Source organism: Ovis canadensis, chromosome 3 (genome assembly GCF_042477335.2).
Source record: "Ovis canadensis isolate MfBH-ARS-UI-01 breed Bighorn chromosome 3, ARS-UI_OviCan_v2, whole genome shotgun sequence".
NCBI classification, from domain to species: domain Eukaryota; kingdom Metazoa; phylum Chordata; class Mammalia; order Artiodactyla; family Bovidae; genus Ovis; species Ovis canadensis.
Window position 1 is genome coordinate 1,893,402 of NC_091247.1, and position 21,180 is coordinate 1,914,581.

General features: G+C 68.7%; 1 protein-coding gene across 9 annotated transcripts in view; it reads right to left on the reverse strand.

Moving 5' to 3' along the window:
* Positions 1–21,180, reverse strand: part of RXRA (retinoid X receptor alpha) — a 93,443-nt gene that overhangs the window by 29,222 nt on the left and 43,041 nt on the right. Inside the window, exon 1 of one of the 9 annotated variants that reach the window (XM_069579811.1) lies at positions 15,174–15,298. The exons of 5 other annotated variants lie outside the window; for them this stretch is intronic. Coding sequence is in view for 1 of the 4 variants with exons in the window: in XM_069579808.1 (XP_069435909.1) it covers positions 11,970–12,045 (76 nt within the window). In the remaining 3 variants the exon portion in view is untranslated. Of the gene's footprint in view, positions 1–11,969; positions 12,208–14,442; positions 14,569–15,014; positions 15,299–21,180 lie in introns of those variants that run through there. 3 more of the 9 variants (XM_069579807.1, XM_069579812.1, XM_069579808.1) reach the window with 3 other exon arrangements.

Sequence of the window (21,180 nt, forward strand, 5' to 3'; positions counted from 1 at the left end):
GCCAGAGCTGCAGGCCACAGCAAACCCTGCTTCTGTCTGGCAGGGTGCCCTGAGCACACCAGGACCCCACCCCGGACCCTGCCTGGGGCCTCAGCCTTCCCATCTGAAAAATGGTCTCTGGGTCTTCCAGCCAAGCCTGCAGTCATCACACAAGCTTCTGACAAGTCGAGCGGGCCAGGGGTGCAATGCAGTGGCCCTCTCCAGGCACTCCCAGGTTGGGGGGACACCCTGCCTGGACCACCCAACAGCCCAAGGAGGATTTCGCATGCCCGAACCTGAGAGCAGCCGTGCCCAGAGCGCCAGGCTCAGAGCAGGAAGAAGCCTTGTCTGGGCATCACCCCCAAGTCCTCCCCCAACATCAGCCACCGGTACCAACAGTCCCGGGGACATGCTGCACGACACTGCCACCCCCAGGCACAGCCAGGCAGGCCCGAATTTGGCCGGAGCCGAGCTCTCGCCCAGGGCCTTCTGAACTTGTCCATGGAGGTGCTGGGCAGCCCGTAGAGTGGGGAGCCCCCCCCACCAGGCACACAGGAAGCTCTGCCAACCCTGAGGACCCCCTTCTCTGGGAGCTCTTACCCATTTCCTTCCTGCAGCCCCCAGCTTGCTGGGCACCCCCTCCCTCACTTGCCCTCTGAGGGAGGAGGGGCATGGCAAGCGGGCCTTGAATTCCATGCCAAGGAGTAGGGGCCCATCTGCCACTGCACAGCAAGACTGCCTCATCGAAAGCCCTCGCCATTCACAGAAAGGAGCATAAATCGTTTCACTGAAAGTAAGAGCTTATGGCGTCCAGGTCCAGATGGCGGCACCTACTGGCACAGATGGGAACTGCAACCCAGCCCTATGAGCCATTAAGCTTCCGGCATCACCATCAGGGGCTCGGCTGGTGAAGAACCCACCCGCAATGCGGGAGATCCCGCTTCCTTTCCTGGGTCAGGAAGATCCCTGGAGAAGGGAAAGGCTGCCCACTCCAGTATTCCTGGGCTTCCCTTGCGGCTCAGCTGGTAAAGAATCTGCCCACGATGCAGGAGACCTGGGTTCGGTTTCCGGGTCGGGAAAGGGATAAGGGATAGGGGATAGGCTGCCCACTCCAGTATCCTGGCCTGGAGAACAGTCCATGGGGTCACAAAGAGTCGGACCCGACGCAGCAACTTTCACACATGACCCACAAGAGGATGCCTACAACCTGTATGCCCAGAGATCTTCCCCAGGGGTCGGTGAGAGCAGGCAGGCTGCAGGAAGGGAAGGAGACACAAGGTCTGGCTGCACGCCCTTGACCTCAGTGAAGGCCCATGACCTTGTCCACCCACCTGTGACGGACATGGAAATGCGCAGCAGGCACGCTGCCCCAACCTGCAGCTGCCCCCAGGCCCACGGTCACTGCTCCTTCCCCACGGCCCGTGGGATGCCCACTTCGCTGGCCCTCCCTGCGTGAGGAACCCTGCTTCAGCCCATGCTGCAAGGTGCAGGCTAGCACAGGCCCCTCCCCGTCACTGAGTCCCAGGAAGCACCTTTCTGACCTCCGGGGGACGGGGGCGGGGAGCAAGATGGACATTACAACATCCGTTTTGCAGGCATCGTCCCCAGAGAGCATAGCGGCTACCGCTGGGGCCACATATGGGAACGTGAGCGTTCCGACCTCTGCATCCAGAAGCCCGAAGGCCTAGCCTCCTGAGGGGAGCCGCCCAACACACTCCTCTAGAAGCGAGATGGGGGTCTGAAGCCAAGAGGGAGACGTCACCCCGGTGTTCCTGCAGTTTCCCCACCTCCACTCGGACAGCCTGGGGCACTGGAGAGTTTCAGATTGGAGGAGAAGACAAAGGGGCTTCTTGGAGGTGGCTGCCCGAAAAGGGTGGAGTGCAGGGGGCAGGGCCGGGGGCGCCCCTGCTGCTGGCCGTCCACCCCCACAGGCAGGGCCGCAGAGCTCCCCACCCCCGCAGCTGCAGACGCGCGCGGGCCTGGGCCGGGCCTGCTGGGCCTGAGCGGCTGGCTTGTTTGTTTGTTTGCTGCTCCTTGGCAGGAAGGGGCGGGAGAGGCAGGAGAAAGCTCTGGCCGGAAGGAAGGAGGGAAGTGGCCTGCTTGGCTGCCAGCTGCCAGGCGGCACCCCAAGTATGAGAACCACGAGGAGGGGAGCCAGGCGCTGGAAAACTGGGCGGGAGAGCCTGGCTCGAGGAGGGGGGGTGGGGTACTGGGAGAGAGACGGGGGCCAGCGGTCCTGGGTACAGCCCACCCTCCAGAGGCGAAGGGAGGGCCTGGTTCCCCAGGCCAGCCCCCAGGCTCACGTGAACACCAACCACTCCAGACCAGGGGGCTACAGGCCCCAGGTAAAGGCCACCCCAGCCCATGCCCACCTCAGCAACCCCCAAAGCCCCCAGACTCCCACTGAGGGCCCTTCCTGTTGATACACAACGCCCACAGTAGACATTTCCCGGAGCCCGGGTGACAATGCCCTGGGTGTATTTTCTGGAGTCTTCTGGAGTCTGGCCAGGGAGGGAACATTAGGAAAGAAAGTGCCTAAACACCCCCTGCCCCACGTGTCCGCAGGCTCTGCTTCTTCCGGGCCAGCATGTGTCCCCACCCTCTGATAAGCAGGGGCTACGATAAGGCGCTCTTCTTGAAGTCATACTTTGGACCTTCAGGGGACTCACCACCAGCGGTCACTACATGCTTATCTGATCCTGGGCTGCAGGACTCAAGGCTCAGGCCCAGACCCCACCCTGGGAGCTCCTGACAGCCAACCCTCCCCACCCACGAGGACCCAGGGCACTCCGGGGAAGGGGCAAAGCCCAACTCCCGAATCTCCCTGCCCCAAACCTGGACCACCCTCCGCTGACACCCTCCCGGCCCCTGGGGACCAGCAGCAATCCGTGAGACCTGGCCTCGGGAGGAGGCCACGGCCTGGGAGCTCACAGGGACCCCCACGAAGAGCCAGGCAGCCCTGAGCCGGACAAAGGGACAGAAGGCCTGCCTGGCAGAGTGAGGGACAGACCTCTTCCTTGGCACAGAAAGCACTTCAGGCCATAAAACTGACGCTAAACGCTAACACCTGGAGGCCAGAAACGGATGCCATGGGGCAGAGACGGAATGCCCCGGAAGGTTCAGCACCCAGAGCACAGCAGTGACTGTAGGGCCCGGGGCAGGGGTGAAAGGTTACACTCAGCAAAGTCAGAGACTGTTCCCACGGTACAGGCACAGGCCGCTTCCTGAGGTGGTGAGCTCCCCGTGAGAGCTGTATGCAAGCTCGAGCATGGCCAAGCAGAAGACCCTGGGCTCCCTCTGGGGGGCGGGGGGCATTCCCCCAGCCAACAGCCCCCAACCGCACGGGCTCCCTCCTCCAGAAAGCCCTCCAGAACCCTCCGCCTCCCTCCCCGCCCGGGCCCCCCAGAAGGAAGCTGGGGAACCCCCACCAACTCCCTTCCGGCCTCTGCCAGGGAAGGCGGGGGTGGCGACAGGAAATGCCAGCCCAAGGCAAGCCTCACAGGCTCGAGGCCAGGGGACCCCCGACCCTCGGAAAGCAGAGCTGGGAGGCTCCACTGCTCTCCTGAGCCTGCAGGGCTCAGCAGGGCGGGGTCCGAGCAGGCCCCAAGCTGGGGTTCAGGGTCCAGGCTGCACGTCCTGGGGGCCAGGAGGGCACCAGGCCCGGCCAAGCAGGAAGCCCAGCAGATGCGAGGGAGTGTGGGGAGGGGCCGCGGGCAGGAGCTGAGCAGGGGGCAGGAACAGACGGGCACGGGGGGGCGCGGCGAGAAGAGCCCCAGGGAATCAGCCCCCGACCCGACCAGGACCAAGCCAGGCTCTGAGCACGGGCATCCACTCCCCCACCCCTGCCAGAGGACCACCCTCCCCCGGCCCCCTGGAACTGAAACCCCACGGCGGGGAGCTGGCAGGCCCTCCGGAGCTTCCTGGGACACCCACCCCCAGCCCCCGCCTTCCGGAAGGACTGCTTCCCCTGGCACCCGCAGGAGGCAGAAGTGGCAGCCGTGGGGCCTGCGGCGGGACCACGGCGCGCCGGGGTTTGGGGGAGGCGGGGTGTGGGGGCCGGGGGGGCAGGAAGGTCCACAGGCCCCACGGGGAGGGGGACCCTCAGGAACGGGGGCAGCACCCTCCTGTGAGTGGGCACGCCTGCTGTGCAGACAGGCCCTGCAGAGCGGGGTCCCAGCTGAGCCGGGGACCTGCAGAGGGTGGGTGGGGAGCACAGCCGGCCCACGGCCTCTGCCCGGGGGCTCAGGCGGCCTGGACTGAGGCTCCTCTGGGGTACCACGGCCCTTTCCCCAACAACGCCCCAAGCCTCTGCCCCAGCGTGAGGGACACGGGTCAGCCCGGCCTCCACCTCGGGGCCTCAGAGGAGGGTCGAGCCCAGCGGGCAGGCGGCCGCAGGGGCCCTAGCAAGGGGCCTCCCCACCAGCCAGAAGGGTCCCAGGCCTAGGAGGCCATCGACGTCAGGGCCCACACCAGAGTCCAGGGCAGCCCCGACCCTCCAGACCCCGGAGGAGACAGGAGCGGGGAACACAGTGACCCAAGACGGGCGTCTCCGTCACCCCTCGCGCACCGCCCAGACACCCCGACACCCGGCAGGGCTCCACCCGAGCAAGCCGCGTGGGAGGCAGGCGGCCGCCAACTGCCCTGCCCGTCGCCAACTGCCCTGCCCAGCCTCCGTGACACCTGGGGGAGGGGGAGGAGAGGGCAGGCCGACTGGAGGCCGCTAAGTGAGGAGCAGACAGCGCGACCCCACCGGCGTCAAGGCTACACCAGGGCCCAGAGGGACCAGGGGCTGCGGACTCGGTGGACGGAAGCTCTGCCAGCACCACCACCATCGGCACCACCACCCGAGGGGCCACTTGCCCCACCCCCCGAGGCGGTGGACGGTGACCCTGGGTGGCTTCTGCCGCGAGTGACAAAGGCTCGATGCTCCGGGCTCTGATGGCGGTCCTGAGCCGGCCGGGGCTGGCGAGGGGCGGGGGAGGGAAGGGAAGCGGTGGGGCCGCCCTCGCTGGCACACTGGCACACTCTGGGGGCACCGCGGTTGGGCCCTGTGGTGGCAGGTGTGGCTGGAGCCCGGCTGCCATGCTGGAAGTGGGGAGCGCAAGCGGGAGGTGGGGGTGGGGCAGACGGGGCTCCCAGGGCCAGCCGGCCGGCGCCTGGACCTCCAGGTCCAGGAGAGAGCTCAGGCGCAATGGTGCCAAGGCCCTGGGTGGGGCGCTCAGGCCGGGGTCTTGGCAGGAGGCCGCCCCCCAGGCCCACGCCCAGAAGCTCACGGTCCCAGGGGTCTGGGGTCCAGCCTGCACACCAGGCCAAACAAGAGTGCCAACCCAGCGTGTCTGCGCCAGCTTTCCCCCAGTTCCTGCAGCGGACCCTCCACAACCCACTGGGCTGGCGGCACCCAGACAGGCGCCCACGGAGGGCACTCCCTGGGGGCACCCTAGAGGCTGAGGGGCATGCTGAAGCTGGAAGGGGCACTGCTCCGGCCGAGTCCCGGAGCCCCGTTCACCCCAACTCTCCACGACTCGGGGAGCCAGGCTCGCCAGTGCAGGGAACACACCTGGCCAGACCCCCGGGATGCTGGGGCCAGACCACGGCGGAGCCCTGCAGCTCTGGCCCCTTCCCCTGGCTGCAAGACGGCCCCTCCACCAGGACACCCGGAGTGCGCCTGGTGCAAAGACCACCACACAGGCCGCTCAGAGCCTCCAGATAACGGGGGCTACTGGACAGACACCAGTGCCTGCCCCTCCTGCACGCCGCAGGTGCCCTGGCGCCCAAAACGCCAGCTCGCCACCCTCCGGTTCCCCGCCCCCACGACTCCAGGGCCTCCTGGACCTCAGGGCTCGGCCCGTTTTTCAGCCAGGTGACCCCAGACGGACCAATCCCTAGGTCAGCCCAGCAGGCACGCCTGTCCCCAGAGGCCTGGGGGAAGCTGGGGGTTGGGGACATTTAGGGTCAGGGCTGGCAATGACTGGACGGCGGCCACGGCATTCAGAGACCCACCCCAGGGCCAGGCTCCCACCTGGGTACCGTTTCTCCATCCGCCCAGCAAGGTGCTCACCCCACGGCGCAGGCCACAGAGCCAGCAGCTGGGGCCCACCCCGGAGATGGCCGGGGACGATGAGGATTCAGGCGACCTCAGTGACAGGGCCCCCCGCCCTCCCCGGGGCCATTCCTTCTGCTCAGTGGCCAGACAGGAGCTGCCCTGGGAGGAGGTCAGGGAGGGGCCAAACCTGAACCCCCAGGCCTGCCGGAACCCCCGGGAGGAGGCAGGGGGTGGGGGGCGGGGGGCCACAGGGAGGGGGCCACAGGGCAGCTGAGGCTGTGCTCAGCCCCTCGGTCAGTCCGACTCTTGGCGACCCCTAGGACTAGCCTGCCAGGCTCCTCTGTCCATGGGGATTCCCGGGCCACAGTCCTGGCGCGGGCTGCCGTCTCCTTCTCCAGGGGACCTTCCTGATTCACGAAGCAAACCTGCGCCTCCTGCACCGGCAGGTGGATTCTGTCCAAAGAGCACCACCGAGCCTGCGCGCGACGCCGTCACCGCCGCGGCCTCTGCAAAGCGGAGATCCCCAAACGCAGGGCCTGCTGGCGGCCGGTGGCCTGTGCAGCCCCCGCCTGAAATCAGAGCAACCTCGAGGTAAAGCTCGAGTCTGGGACACAGCCCCGGTGGCCGCCCTGCCCTCTGGGAGCCTGGGGACTCGAGCAGCCCTTTGTCCCACCTGCAGGTGAAGAAGGGGCTGGGAGGGTGGGGTGCTCCCCGCCCCCAGCGCCAGAGCCGCTCTCCACCAGACGCCCAGCACTCCTCACTCTCACGCAGAGACCCCGGGCCAGCCCAGGAGGCCGGCCCCGAGTTCCAGGCCGGACCTGCTGCCGGCGAGGACGTCCACCGTGGGGACGACGAGTGCGGGCATCCGGGAGCACGCTCACCTCTCCAGGGCCCGGCAGGGGCTCCCGGGCACCACGGCCTCCCGTCCAGGCAGTGCCCCTGAACCTTCCCCAGCAACTCCGGGGAGCTGGCCCAGGCAGCAGAGGAAGGGACGCGGGGCGTGGGGGAATTCCTGACGAAACCCCGCCTGCCCCACGGCCGTCTAGAGGGCAAGGGGGCCCCCCGAGCCCGCGGGCTGGCTGAGGCAGTTTCTCTTCAACAGGAAAAGAAGTGATGCTTGTTTCATTCTGAGCCACGCCGCTCCGCGGGCTCAGGGGCCGCCGCCCAGCTCTGTCGTGGAACACAGGTGCCTCCACCCCCGGCCTGTCTGAAGCTCTGCATTTCCCGCAGCCCTGCGGCGTCGGGGACACCCAGCAGATACTCAGGCCTCCTGCGCTGGAGACGGGGGCAGCTGTCCCGGGGGCCCTCCCGCCCCAGGATGCCGGGCGGCCAGGGAGCAGGGCGGCTCCTTGGGGCCTGACGTGGGCTGGCCTCTACCGGGACGTCCCCAGCCCTCCCACCACCCTCAAGCATCGCCATTTCTCGGATGTGGGCATGGATGCTCGGCATCTCCAGAGCCACGCGGGGGGTACAGCAGGGTCAAGGCTGAGACCTGGGGGTGCAGAGAGCCAGCCCGGCACCCAAGGGGCTCCTGGGGGGCTTCTGGAGACCCCGCCACCACAGTGTGCCGCGAGCCTGGCCCCTCGGTGTCCTCCCAGGGCAGAGGCTCACCCCCACCCCCCACACTGACTCAGCCGGAGTCACCAGGCCGGTGCCCGTCATGAGCGGAGGCGCGGGCGGCAGGGCCTCTGCAGACGGAGGCAGGGCTGCTCCCGTGAGACAGACCGAGAACTGGAGCGGGGCTTCCCCGTCTCCGCTGCGGCGGGAGCTCCTCCCGCCTGGGCTAGCACGGTGGCCCCCACACAGCCCAGCTTATCACCCCCACTCACCCCTGCTAAAAGCCTGGGGGGAGGCCCGCACAGACTGCACCTCGGCACCCCTTCGGGCTACGTCCCACTGAGCCGGCCCACCTGGGGGCTCACGAGCTGGCAGGACTGTCCCCAAGCTGAGATCTGACCCCCACCCCGGCCACCCCTTGGGGACCTGCTGCGTGCCAGGCTGTTCCTCCAGTCCCCGCCCCAGGCCCCCAGCAAGTGCAGGGACAGGACGGGGTCCCCACTCTGCACTGGGGGACCAAGAACCTCACCCCGTCCTCACAGAGCATCGAAGCGCAGTCCCAGGTCCCTGACCTGAGGCCTCGTTCCTGACACACCTCGCGGGCCAGCGGCCAGGAGGCTGAGACCCTCCGCAACCCCCAGCGGGCACTTTTCAGGGGCCGTCGCGGCAGCAGAGGGGAGAAGCCAGCGGACACCCGCCCCCATAGTGAGGGTACGCAAGAGGCACAGGGACAGGCCGCATCCACGCCCCACGAGCCCAGAGAACCCGCACAGCGACGCAGCGACTTCCCGCGGCAGCGTCCAGCCTGGCCACCCAGCCCACGGGCCTCCAGGCAGGCGGACGAGCCGTCTGGCAGCGGGACAGCCTCCCTGGGCCTGGATGACCGTGACCTCCGTGAGGGCCCCGTCAGCCCCTCTGTACAGACGGAGCCTCAAGAGGCCACGCTGGGATCTGGCCGCAGCCAGGCCACAGCGGCCGGCTCAGCATGCCCTCCCCGCCCTGTGGCAGCCCCTGCTCTGGCCGCTTGGCAGTAGGACCCCCGCGCCCTCGGCCACCACCAGAGCCTCCCATGACCCCCACCACGGCCCTCAATCCCAAAGCCCACCCTCTCCCCGCCTCCCCAGCACCCCCTGCCTCAGTGCCCCTTCCCGCTGGACCTCCGTGGACCCTTCTCAGCCTCGTCAACAACCACAAACAGCCTCCAGGAGGGGCCAAGACCAGGGTCGACGGTGCGGGAGGGGGACCTGGGGATTGTACGCTTCCACCGCTGGCACCTGCCCTCGGGACACGGGCAGACAGCCGCTGCGAGCCCCGGGCAGCTCTGGATGGGAGGTGGGGCCCGGGGCTGCCGATCACCGTCCAGCCAGATGGCTGACACGCACCCCCAGGGCAGCACCACGCGGAGGGGCCGCAGTGACTAGACCCTGGCCCAGGGCAGCTGGACTCCAGGAGGCCCAGATTCCGGGGCAGGGCCACACCAAGGCCAGGGGACGCAAGCCAGGCAGGCAGAGGTGTCCAGCTCTCTTGGCCGGCCCCCCGGCACGTAACACAGAGTAGCAGGGACCCAGAACTACGCCCCTCGAGGCTCCAAACCCACCCCGACTCCCCAAACCCACACGCCGTCCACAGAGCCGCGCGGGCAGCAGGGCGCAGCCCCTCCCGGGGAGCCGCAGCCCACTGGACCTCCGTGGACCCTTGCCACCTGGCCTCGCGGGCGGTCAGCTGCCGCCTGCACCTTCAGAAAGACAGCAAAGGACAACCTCTCCATCAGAGGCCTTGAGCACAGCGCCCGCACCTGCCCAGAGCTGAGCAGGCGGCCGACGCAGGTGCAGGAAGACCCCGGACAAGAGCGGGGAGGCCTGGCGCGCTCAGCCACCAACTGCAGACGCTCAGGCACGGCACGCGCTTGACTCGGGGAGCCGTCCTTGCTCGGGGCCTAGTGACTCGATGCTACCCACAACGCTAACACGCCGCTTTGGAGGACTTCCCAGGCAATGAGCGACTGGAAAAAGCCTGAGGCGGTACCAAGAGAAGCCAGGCAGGAGACAATGGGCAAAAAAAGTCGGCCAAATGCCCAGCAGCCAAGCGCACGCTCTACGTCAACAGATCCCCGAACCCTGCACGCACCTCCTACGTGTGGCCTGGACAAGGGCCCCCTCCCCCATGGAGACGGGCAGCGTGCCTGCAGCACACTCAGAATGTCCGGCCCAGCCACCAAACACGATGACACCTTGTCACACGAGGGCTGCAACAACCGAAGTGCCCGCCACACACACACACACTCACACACACACACTCACACACACACACTCACACACATACTCACACTCACACACATACACTCACACACATACACACACACACACATATACACTCACACACACTCACACTCACACACACACTCACACATACTCACACACACACTCACACACACATACACTCACACTCACACACACTCACACACACATATACACTCACACACACTCACACACACTCACACACACTCACACACACACACACACACTCACACACATACACTCACACACACTCACACTCACACACACACATACACTCACACACACACACACTCTCACACACACACATACACTCACACACACACTCTCACACACACACACTCACACACACACACACACTCACACACACATACACTCACACACACACTCACATACACTCACACACACACACACATACACTCACACACACACACACATACACTCACACACACTCACACACACACACTCACACACTCACACACACACACTCACACACACACTCACTCACTCACTCACTCACTCACTCACTGCTTCTATCTACGAACTCCGGACTAAGGGTCAACACATCCCACACCCTCTACGGGCACAGAGCCGCCCAGGCCAGCCCAGGACATTTTCCGTGTGAAGCTCGCTTCACATGACTGAATGTTTTGTCGTGTCAAGAGACAAACAGACCTAGAAAATTCTCTTCCCTGCACCCACTTTACAGACGAGAAAACCAACAGCAGAGCTGGAGGTCTGTCCAGGCTGGCATGTTGGGCTGCCCAGTGCTTGCCCTCGAGGGACAGCTGCTGGAGGGGTGTGGACACAGACCCCCGCCAACGCCTCCCGATCAGGAAGGCAGAGCCCCCCGCGGCGCAGGGCTCTCCGCTGCAGGACGCAGCCTTCGAGAAACCTCGGGCTTGGAGACTTGGACCTGGAGCCAGCCTTCGCGGTGGCTCGGCGAGGGTGGGGGACACCAGCCCCAGGACGTGTGCGTGGCGCCAGCAAGCCTGGGTGCCCGCCCCTGGGATCCTGACTGCTGAACACAGGTGAGGCTTGTAAAGGGCAGCGGAGGGCAGGCAGCCCGGCACCCCGCTCTCCAGCAGGCTCTCATTTCAGGTCCCGGAGGCGGCCTGGAGCAGCCTCGCCTGGCGCCCACCACCATGCACACGGCGGGAGAAAAGCCGGGCCAGGCCGGCGAGGCACCCTAGACATGGGGGCAGGACCCTGACCAATCACGACAGCAGGGACTCAGGAGGCCTGGACAGGCAAAGTGCTCCCAGCTCCCGTGCGTGCCGCCAAGTCTCTTCCCTGAACCGCTGTGTGGCTCTGGGACCGTCACGTCATGTCTCGGGACCTCAGCATCCCCTCAAAACTGGGCACAGTGGAGGATGTCCTTACAGGAGCATTGGCAGAGCGTGGCGAGTGACTCTCGTGGGCCCTGGCACAGGGTGAACGTGACGGGGCAGAGCGCCTTGCAACCAAAATAAAGGCCGGTGGCAGTGAGGCGGGCCAGGCGGGAACAGGTGCTGGCACCCCCCGTACGATGCAGGGACTGGGACCTCCTGGGATTCCAGCCTCCTCCAGGCCTCCCTGCCCGCCCCACGGGAGCTGAAACCCAGGGCTGAGCCAGGGCCGGGGCCAGCTGTCCATCCCGGGCCGGCCCTGGGCAGCCCCAACCCCATGGAACTTCCTCAGCGGGTCCAGGGCCTCCTGCAGCTAGACAAGCTCTGCCCGCCAGAGCCTCAGTTTCCTCGTGTGAAGAAGGGCCAAGCCAGACCTCAAGAGGCCCTCCTCCAGGGAGCCTCGGGGCAAGGAGACGGAAGAGGCAGTCTTCCTCCCCTCCCACCCAACGTCTGCTGTGCAGACACCACGGGAAGACTCAGGACCCCAAAGAGACGACCTGAGCACGCCGGGCTCCGGGCATGCACTGGATGACCGCAGTGGGGCCCGGGAAGGTCACGGGCTGCGGGGACACGCCTGGCCCCCACCCAGCTGTCCTCACCTGCCCCTGCCTGGCCCAGATGCCCGCCAGGGACGCCACACTCCTCAGGGGAGACCCTGGCCCCTCCCAGGCCCCCAGCACCCCCTCTCCCACCGCAGCCTGGCCCTACCTGCCAGCCACCTGCGGTCCCCCGCCCGCCAGGCCAGGCCGCCTCCCGAAAGAGAGGCCAGCAGCTGCAGCCTCATAGCCAGGGCCGGCGAGAGGTCCCACCACAGGGGCGGCCGCACCGGTCCCCGGCCCACCGGCCCGGGGTCCCGTGGCCCCTGGCGCTGCAGCGTGGCGGGCGAGTCGGCCGCGGAAGCCTGGGAAGGGGCCCAGGAGGCCAGCGTCTCCGCCAGGCAGCTGGGAACTCGCCAGAGTGGCCGAGTTCCCCTTTCCCAGGACCGCCCGGCCCCCCACCCTCGCCCAGACACCTGTGACCACAGGCCGCTCCCATTGGCCGAAGCACAGGCTGCTCAGAGGAGGACGGGGACCCCAGCCTCGTTTCCTCAATCTGAGCTCGGCCTCGGCCTGCAGACAGCGCCGCGCATGGGACCCGGGCCCAGCCAGGGGCCAGCAGAGGCTGAGGACAAAGCCGGGACCACAGTTGAAACCCACTCATGGCCGCCAGCTGCCGGGGTGCGGGCCGGCCAAGCGGGCTGGCTGAGCCCAGCACCCTAGCTGCAGGCTGGCATGAGGACGCTCAACCCCCCGGGTGCACTGACCCAGCCGGAGTGCTGGAGCAAGCCGACGCAGCCTTCTTGGGGGCCACAGACCCCTGGCCACCGACCCTCAGGTCTCCACCTGGCCCCGCTGCTCACCGGCAGCGAAGGTCGTGCAGGAGGGGCAGCAGAGGCCCAGGCTGCGCCCAGGACGGGCCAGCGGGCCTGGCGAGGGCGGCGGGTGGACAGCAGGGCTCTGACTGCCGGGACGGGGGGGGCCACGAGGCGCCCGCAGCCAGAGAAGCAGGGCTCTGGCAGGACCAGCTGGGCCCCAGGTGGGGGCTCTGCCCCCAAGAGGGAGGCGAGCAGGACGTTGGGAAGGAAGGAAGCCGTAGTGGCTCCCGGCCACCCTCCAGCCACACAACGGGGTCATTCTTCCGGGGCACAGAATGCCTTTTGTAGGCCGGCGGCCAGCGGCCCGGCCCCAGGGCCGGCAGTTGCAGGGGGGCGGGGGGCGCGGGGGCTGCGTCACAGGGCCCCCTGCTGCTCCCGCACAGGCGAGTACAGGGTCCTCAGTCCCGGCCCCCCGCCCCCAGAGGCCTGAGGTCCAGCCAGCTGCACACATCCGGGCACACAGGCCAGCTGCCCTGGCGGCTCTGGCCGCACACGCCGCGTGCACGCTGCCTGCTCCACAGCGGCTGGCGGGCACACTGGCAGCCCTGCCTACCCCTGGGCACATGGAAACCCCGCTGCCCACGTGGGGCCCAGGCAGCCTCCCTCCTCTCCCAGGACTCCTCCGGAAGGGCGGGGGTACCCCTGCCCAGGCTGACTCGGCAGACAGACCCAGCAGCAGCCCCCGCCCGCATCTCCCGCGAACCCCACACCCTCGGGCACGCGTCGGCCCCGACTGCAGTCTCCACCTGAAACCCAACCTACTGTGGGACCGGATGGGAGGCGAGGGGGTCCATCCCCATCCCACCCCACCCTGCCCGAAAAGGTCCACACTCGCAGAAACCCACCCAGGTCAGGGCTCAGCGAGGAGGAGGAGACTCCCGGGGTTCACACTGCTGAGTGGCGACTCCAGGACGCCCGGCTCTGGAGCGGGAGGTGGGGCATCCCTTCCCACCTCGCCTGGCTCGGGAGTCTGCAGAGCACACGTGGTGTGGTTTTCACGATAAGGACACAAACAGCCTCTGCGGAGGCCTGGTTTTAGCAGGATCCTGGCCGGACGGGCCCAAGGCTGCGGCCGCCCCTCCTCCGCCTGGGCCGGGATTCCCCGCTTCGCTCCTCCTCGCGGCTCCCTGCTCCTCCGGTTCTGAGCCCAGGAGCGCGCCAGGCTAAACTCGCCAGGTGGACGGGGGTGTGGCGGGGGCCTGCCTGCCCACGGCGAGGATCCCAGCCCGGCCCAGTCTAGGGGCAGGCCAGGCCAACTCAGCTGCGGCTGGTGGTCAACCGTGACGCCCGGCTCCTCCCCAGCTGCCTGAGGGCCCGGCCGGGCAGCCAGGGTCCGGGACACCCAGGACACAGCCAGGAGGTGCCCATGACGTCCACAGGGCCCTCGCCCCACTGACTCAGTTCGTTTGCAGCCAGCAAGCCCTGTCACGTGAACGCTACCTCCAGCCACCACCCCCGGGCCCGCTCGTGCTCAGCCCCACAGGTGGCAGGCAGGGCCGCCTCTCAGAGTCACCGCAGACTCACTCCCAGCAGCTACAGAGCCGGGCCCAGGGCGCCGCCTGGCCGGCAGCTGGCCCCCACCCGCCACGCCCCCTCAGCCTCAGACCCCAGCATCAGCCCGCGCGTGGACAGTCCCCTGCTCCTGGCCTGCCCCAACCCGGTCCATGTCCCCTCTGCACCCTCAGAGCAAGTGGAGCTGGCCAGGCGCTGGGCCTGCCCCACCGGGTGGTGGCCTCGGTGGCGACGCACTCTGCACATGTGACCCACCTGTGCAGACGCCCTGGGGAGCTCTCGCAGGACTGGGTGTTCAGAGGGCTCGACTGTGGCCACCTCCCCTCCGTGCGCACACATGAGCCACATCTGTGGGTCCCCTCGGCCTGCAAGTCTGAGCGGGCCCTGGGAGTCCCACCAACCAGGCCCTGCCCCTGGGCAGGCCCGGCCAAAGGCACCCAGAGTGTGCCGGGGCTGAGCCAACCCCGAGCTGCAGTGCCTCTGGGTGGGCAGAAAAGGAGGGGCCCCAGGGAGCCAACCCACAGAGGCTGAACCAGCCAGGAGCAGCCCACGGCGCTCACGTCTCTTCCCCAGCCACGCTCATCAACATCACATCTGTGGCCTAGGCCGGCCACAGCGGGAGAGTCTGCCCCCTGGAGAGCAGAGCAAGCCACAGACCACAGGCCCCCAGCCCCGAGCCCCAGGCTGCCCCCTGCTCAGCCTCGGCATCCCCCTCGGTGTAGCTGGAGGGGGTCAGCAGGGGCCTGAAAGGTCCCTCCCCTCGCCCCCAGCACCCGTCGCCCCCAGAGACCTCCCGTTCCTTCCAAGCACTGGGGCCCGGTTCTGACCTCGTTTCTGGGCCGCCCGGCTGGTCCAGCAACAGTGAGGACTTTGGTGCGGGGCTCTCCCCGGGGCGGCCTCTCCCTCCCACCGGCTGTCCTGGACCTGCCTCGGTGCCCACCTCCCGGCCTCCAGGAGGCCCCCCCGGCCCCACTGCAGACCCCTACCTCTCCCAGGCCTCTCACCCTGGCAGCCGAGGAAGCCAGAGGACGGGCCCTGCCCAGGGCCCCCAGAGCCCAGGCGAACACACACACACACACACACACACACCACCCAACCCTCAGCTTCCTTCCTCCTTGCACGGCCAGTGCGGAGAACAGCAGGCAAGGGCCGGGGTGGGCGGAGGCGGCCGCGCCAGCGCCACGCAGAGCCCCCAGCTGCCCCGGGCTCGGCCCACGGCCCCTCCTTCTCGTTCACATCCTGGCGGGGGCAGGGCACACAGGGATGCAGCGCAGAGACCAAGGCCCCCCCGGGGGCAGCGGCGGGCACACTGAGGCTGGGTCTCTCCACCTGCAGCGCCCCCCACCACCCAGGAGCACTGGTCTGCTCCTGTCCCCACTCCCAGGAAGCACAGCAGGACACCACAGAAGTCAGGGGCTTGGTGCGCAGGGAAGCCACCCCACAACCCAGACCAGGGCCCCCAGCCCTCTGCTGACCGTTATCGTGGAACAGATTCACCAGAGGTCTCCACCCGCCACGGCCAGCAAGCCCAGCCCCACCTCCCTCCCGCAGACCCAGCCTGCCCCACACAGGCCTCAGTGCCCGGAACCCCAGGCTCTGCACTTGGTGTGGCCCTCCGCCCCTCTCAGTCCCAGGCCTGGCCCTCGGAGTAGAAGCAACCATTCATTCCCCTTGCATCTTCCTGCCAGGGACACTCGCTCCTGGAAGCCCTCCTCACACCCGTGTAGCGAGCTCAGGACAGGGCCCAGCCCTGTGGATGCCAGCTCAGGTCTAAGCCCCCGCCCCGGAGGACAGGCAGGGTCCCGCCCCAGGCTCAGGACCCTGCCACCTCTGCCCTGCTCCAGCCCCGCGCCCCACCGCCCCTAAGACTTGGGAGACCAGCCCAGCCCGCCAGCCGCCCCTCACAGCGCCCCACATCGGCGCTGGAAGGCGGGGCCCCTCCAGGCCCAGACCCGGCTCCATCTGCAGCCTCACAGCCAGCACCCCGCCCCATCCCCACCGTGGGGCCCCGGCTCTCACCCCCCCAGGGCGCTGCTGGCTCTGCCGCCAAGCAGACAGGAGGAGAGCTGACCCTCAGGAGGGCGGGAACCCCTGCGGCTCTAAGTGCCCCCGGCCCCGACTGAAGCACCGCAGGGCCGCTCCTCTGGCCTCTGACCCCCAAGACCCGGGAGCCAGAGGGGCTGCAGGCGCTCAGCGGGACGCAGCCACCCCCGCCAGACAGGACGGGACATCCCTGGCACAGAGGACCGGGGCCCGGGCTGGAGGTGCTCTGGACACGGAAGCCCTGGACCCCGGGCCTGGACGCCGTGTCCGTCTGCCTCCCCACCTACCCTCCTCCAGCAGGTTCTCAGCCCACGCGGAAGGTGGGCACGGGGCGGGGTGGGGGCACAGGGTCCCTGCGAGGCACGGCCTGGTCCACAGGCAGGACAGCACTGCCCCCAGGCGCTCAGAGACCCCGCGCCCAGGCCTGGGCCTGTCCCGGCTTCTCCGGGAGGCCACACGCAACCCCCAGCCCCCCACCGCCCCAGGGCCGCGGCCAGTTCCCAGGCCCGGCCGGCAGCGTGCCCCGTCACGCCAGCCCGCAGCCCGGCCCCCGCCACCCCCGTGCTCAGGATCAGGGTGACTCACGGGGCTGGCACGCCGCCTCCGGCCCCCGCCACGGGCGGCCGCCCTGAACACACACACACACCTGTCCGGACTTGATGCCGCAGGCCGGCGGAGGGGCCTGGGAACTGTGGGCGGGGCGGGCCGGGCTCTGGGCCATGAGGGGCCCCCGGGAGGGGCCCAGGAAGGCTGCACTCAGGCTGGCAGCCAGGAGCTACAGCCCGACCCAAGACCCCACAGGCCCAGGAGCTGCAGCCCGACCCCAGAGACCCCACAGGCCCAGGAGCTGCAGCCCGACCCCAGAGACCCCACAGGCCCAGGAGCTGCAGCCCGACCCCAGAGACCCCACAGGCCCAGGAGCTGCAGCCCAACCCCGAGACCCCACAGGCCCAGGATCTGCAGCCCGACCCCAGAGACCCCACAGGCCCAAGGGAGCTGCAGCCCGACCCCAGAGATCCCACAGGCCCAGGGAGCGGGTTCGGGGAAGGGCCTGGGAGCTGCACTCCGGCCCACCCCATGTCAGCGGCCCAGACGCCAGCATGCCAACCGACCGGCCAGGGAGAGCGCCAAGCCCTGCAAATCTAGGCCCAGACCACCACCCTCCCTCCGTGAGGCCAAGCATCGCCCTGGAGGCCGGGCAGGCCAATGGGCCCCGACCAGCACGGGTCTCGGGCGCTGGCAGGTGGCGCCTGGGGAGCCCACCACAAGGACGAGCCCAGTCCAGCCACTCAGGTGTGTCCGGCTCTCCGACTGCAGCCCCCAGGCCTCCCTGTCCATCACCCGCGCGCGGAGCCTGCCCACACTTGTCCATCGAGTCGGTGATGCCGTCCAGCCATCTTATCCTCTGTCGCCCCCTTCTCCTCCTGCCTTCACTCTTTCCCAGCATCAGGGTCTTTTCCAAGGAATCAGCTCTTCGCATCAGGTGGCCAAAGTATTAAGAGTTTCAGCTTGAGCACCAACCAGTCTTTCCAATGAATATTCAAGACTGATCTCCTTTAGGATGGACTAGTTGGATCTCCTTGCAGTCCAAGGGACTCTCAAGAGTCTTCTCTAACACCAGTTCGAAAGCATTAGTTCTTCAGCGCTCAGCCTTCTTTGCGGTCCAACTCTCACACCCATGGGCCTTACTTCTGTTCAGGCCAGGCCCGAGGTCTCAGACGCCTGTCAGGGCTGTCCTGCACCTCCCAGAAACCAGAGGGGCCAGAAGGGGTCCTGACAGCAGGGAGCCAAGGCCCTGCCAGCCGTCAGGGGGGCACGGCAAAGGCCTCCGAGGGGGCGGCCCCACAGCAGCTGCAGGGGCCAGAGCAGGCCTCTGGCACAAAAGGGCAGTGTCCACCCACGTCCATCCACCACCCCAGCAGGGCCCCCTCAGGCTTCCCTGCTGCACCCCCACAGCCCCCCAGGAGCCCACCAGGCCAGGCGCTCACCTCGAGGTAGCCTCTGCCCCTCTGGCCCCCAGGCAAGGGTCAGCACTCCTGCACAAGAGGCAGGAAGCCCCAAGGCCCAGGGCCCAGCCAGTGCGGGGTCTGCAGGAGAGGCTGAGACAGAGGGGCCCTGGGACGGTGCGAAGGGGGCCCTGCTGTGCAGGGTGGGCGGGAGGCCCGGGACCCCGTCCTAGGGCTCTGGCGGCGGGACAGTGGCCGGCACTGCCCGCGTTCGCTGACCGACTGTTGGACAGGCGATGTCAGCACAGGCCCCACCAGAGGGAAGGCGCGAGGCGGGGCTGCCCCGACCCACAGCACAGGCAGACCCCACTGCCGGGCACAGGATGGCGCTGGGCAACCTGACTCGAGGGAACAAAGCACAGTCACCTGCACTCGCCCCAGAAGGCGCCGGGGCGGCGTGGCTGGGCCCGCACGGATGCCTGCGGGCTGATGCACGGTCAGGCTGCGGTCCGGCTGGGGTCCAGAGCCCTGGCTGTGCCGGAACCTGCCTCCCTCAGCAAAGCCGGTTCCAGGCCTCCCCCCCGAGCGGAGCGGGGCGTGCACGAGGGGTTAAGAGTGCCCCACCTCCGGGTGCAGCCCAGCTCCCATGGGCCCGTGGACCACGGCTGAGCCCGCGAGGAAGACAGGGAGAGCCACACCGCCCCGCCTGCCCTCCCCGGAAAGCTCCCAGCATGTCCCCCCGGGCACAGTCCCCACCCGGCCACGGTGCACCCAGGCCACGGTCCCCCCAGGCCTTGATTCTCCACCCCCGGCCACAGTCCCCCCCAGGCCACAGTCCCCCCCAGACCACAGTCCCCCCAGGCCACAGTCCCCCCCAGGCCACAGTCCCCCCAGGCCACAGTCCCCCCAGGCCACAGTCCCCCCCAGGCCACGGTCCCCCCAGGCCACGGTCCCCCCCAGGCCACGGTCCCCCCAGGCCACGGTCCCCCCCAGGCCACAGTCCCCCCCAGGCCACAGTCCCCCCCAGGCCACGGTCCCCCCAGGCCACAGTCCCCCCAGGCCACAGTCCCCCCAGGCCTTGATTCTACCCCCCAGGCAACGGTCCCCCCCAAGCCAAGGTCCCCCCAGGCCATGGTGCCCCCCCGCCACGGTCCCCCCCAGGCCAAGGTCCCCGCAGGCCACAGTCCCCCCAGGCCTTGATTCTCCCCCCCCAGGCCACGGTCCCCCCCAAGCCAAGGTCCCCCCAGGCCACGGTGCCCCCCAGGCCACGGTGCCCCCCAGGCCAGAGTCCCCCCAAGGCCACAGTCCCCCCCAGGCCAGAGTCCCCCCCAGGCCAAGGTCCCCCCCAGGACAGGGTCCCCCCCAGGCCACGGTCCCCCCAGGCCAAGGTCCCCCCCAGGACAGGGTCCCCCCAAGGCCACGGTCCCCCCCAGGCCAGGGTCCACCCAAGGCCACGGTCCCCCCCAGGCCAGGGTCCCCCCCAGGCCACGGTGCCCCCCAGGCCAAGGTCCCCCCCCAGGCCACAGTCCCCCCAGGCCAAGGTCCTCCCCAGGACAGGGTCCCCCCAAGGCCACGGTCCCCCTCAGGCCAAGGTGCCCCCAGGCCACAGTGCCTCCAGGCCACGGTCCCCCCCCAGGCCACGGTGCCCCCCAGGCCAGAATACCCCCCAGGCCACGGTCCCCCCAAGGCCACGGTCCCCCCAGGCCTTGATTCTCCCCCCCAGGCCACGGTCCCCCCCAGGCCAGAGTCCTCCCCAAGGCCACGGTCCCCCCCAGGCCACGGTCCCCCCAGGCCTTGATTCTCCCCCCCAGGCCACGGTCCCCCCCAGGCCAGAGTCCTCCCCAAGGCCACGGTCCCCCCCAGGCCACAGTCCCCCCAGGCCACAGTCCCCCCAGGCCTTGATTCTCCCCCCATGAGGCCACGGTCCCTCCTCAGCCACGGACCCCCAGGCCACGGCCCCGGGGAGTGGCCCCTCTCCCTCGGCCACCTTCTGGAGGCAGGAGCGGGCAGCCCCTCAGGAGGCAGGACAGAGACTGCTCGGGGCTAGAACTGTCCCCCCAACACGCAGCCAAGCTCCGGGTGGCCTGGCTCCCCGCCTCTGACCTCTGCGACCCCAGCCCCTCCCCATGCAGAAGGCGCCCCTGAAGCAGCCCCGGGGGGCCCTTACCCCGCCACCCCCCAAACTCAGGGCCTTGCTCACCCACACTCTCAGCCCCTTCCTGCCTCGCTCAGAAGGCATGGCAGCTGCCAACTTCCTGCCAGCGGCTTCGAACCCACAGTTGGTGTAAGGCCTGCTCAGCACCCTGCGAGGGTCGCCGGCAGGAAGGCCGAGGAAAGCGTGGGGGAGGGCCGCAGGCCTCAAGCCCTGGGTGGCCGGGCCCCTGCAGCCCTGAGACAGCCCAGCCACACGGTGCCTCCCCAACACACCGCCCCCATGCCAGGGGCTGGGACACGGGTGGGTCTGGAATCGGGGCCCATGACCCTGAGGACACGCACGCGTGGAGGGTCAGAGAAAAGAGGGACTCAGACTCCGGGTGAACACTAAATTTCAGGAGGACGGGGTGCTCCTCACACCCCCACATCCAGCACGAGTCGGTAAGCTCTCACTCTGGGCCTCTGAACAAGGGCAATGCGTGTGTCTCACGGAGAGCGCACGGACCCCGGAGCTCCGGGCAAGCTCCAAGTGGGGCCTGCCTGCCCCACGGAGGGGCTCGCCCAGACCCAGCCCCGCTCTGGGCCTCCGCCGATGGCCCTGCAGGCGGGGGGGCCAGGCTACCCCCATTCTCACCTGCTCACTGGCCGGGCGTCTCCGTGACAGACCGCGACCCCCACTCTGGGGAACACAGGGAGGGCGGCCAGTTAGCCCATCAGGGGCCCGGTGGCTGACCTCCCAGGCCAGCGGAGAGCTGAGTGCTGACCCTGCTTGGGGCCCCAGGGAACGGGGCAGGACTCCCTGCTCCAGCAGCTCAGAAGCAGCCGGTCTGGGCTTCTGTCCTCAACCAGG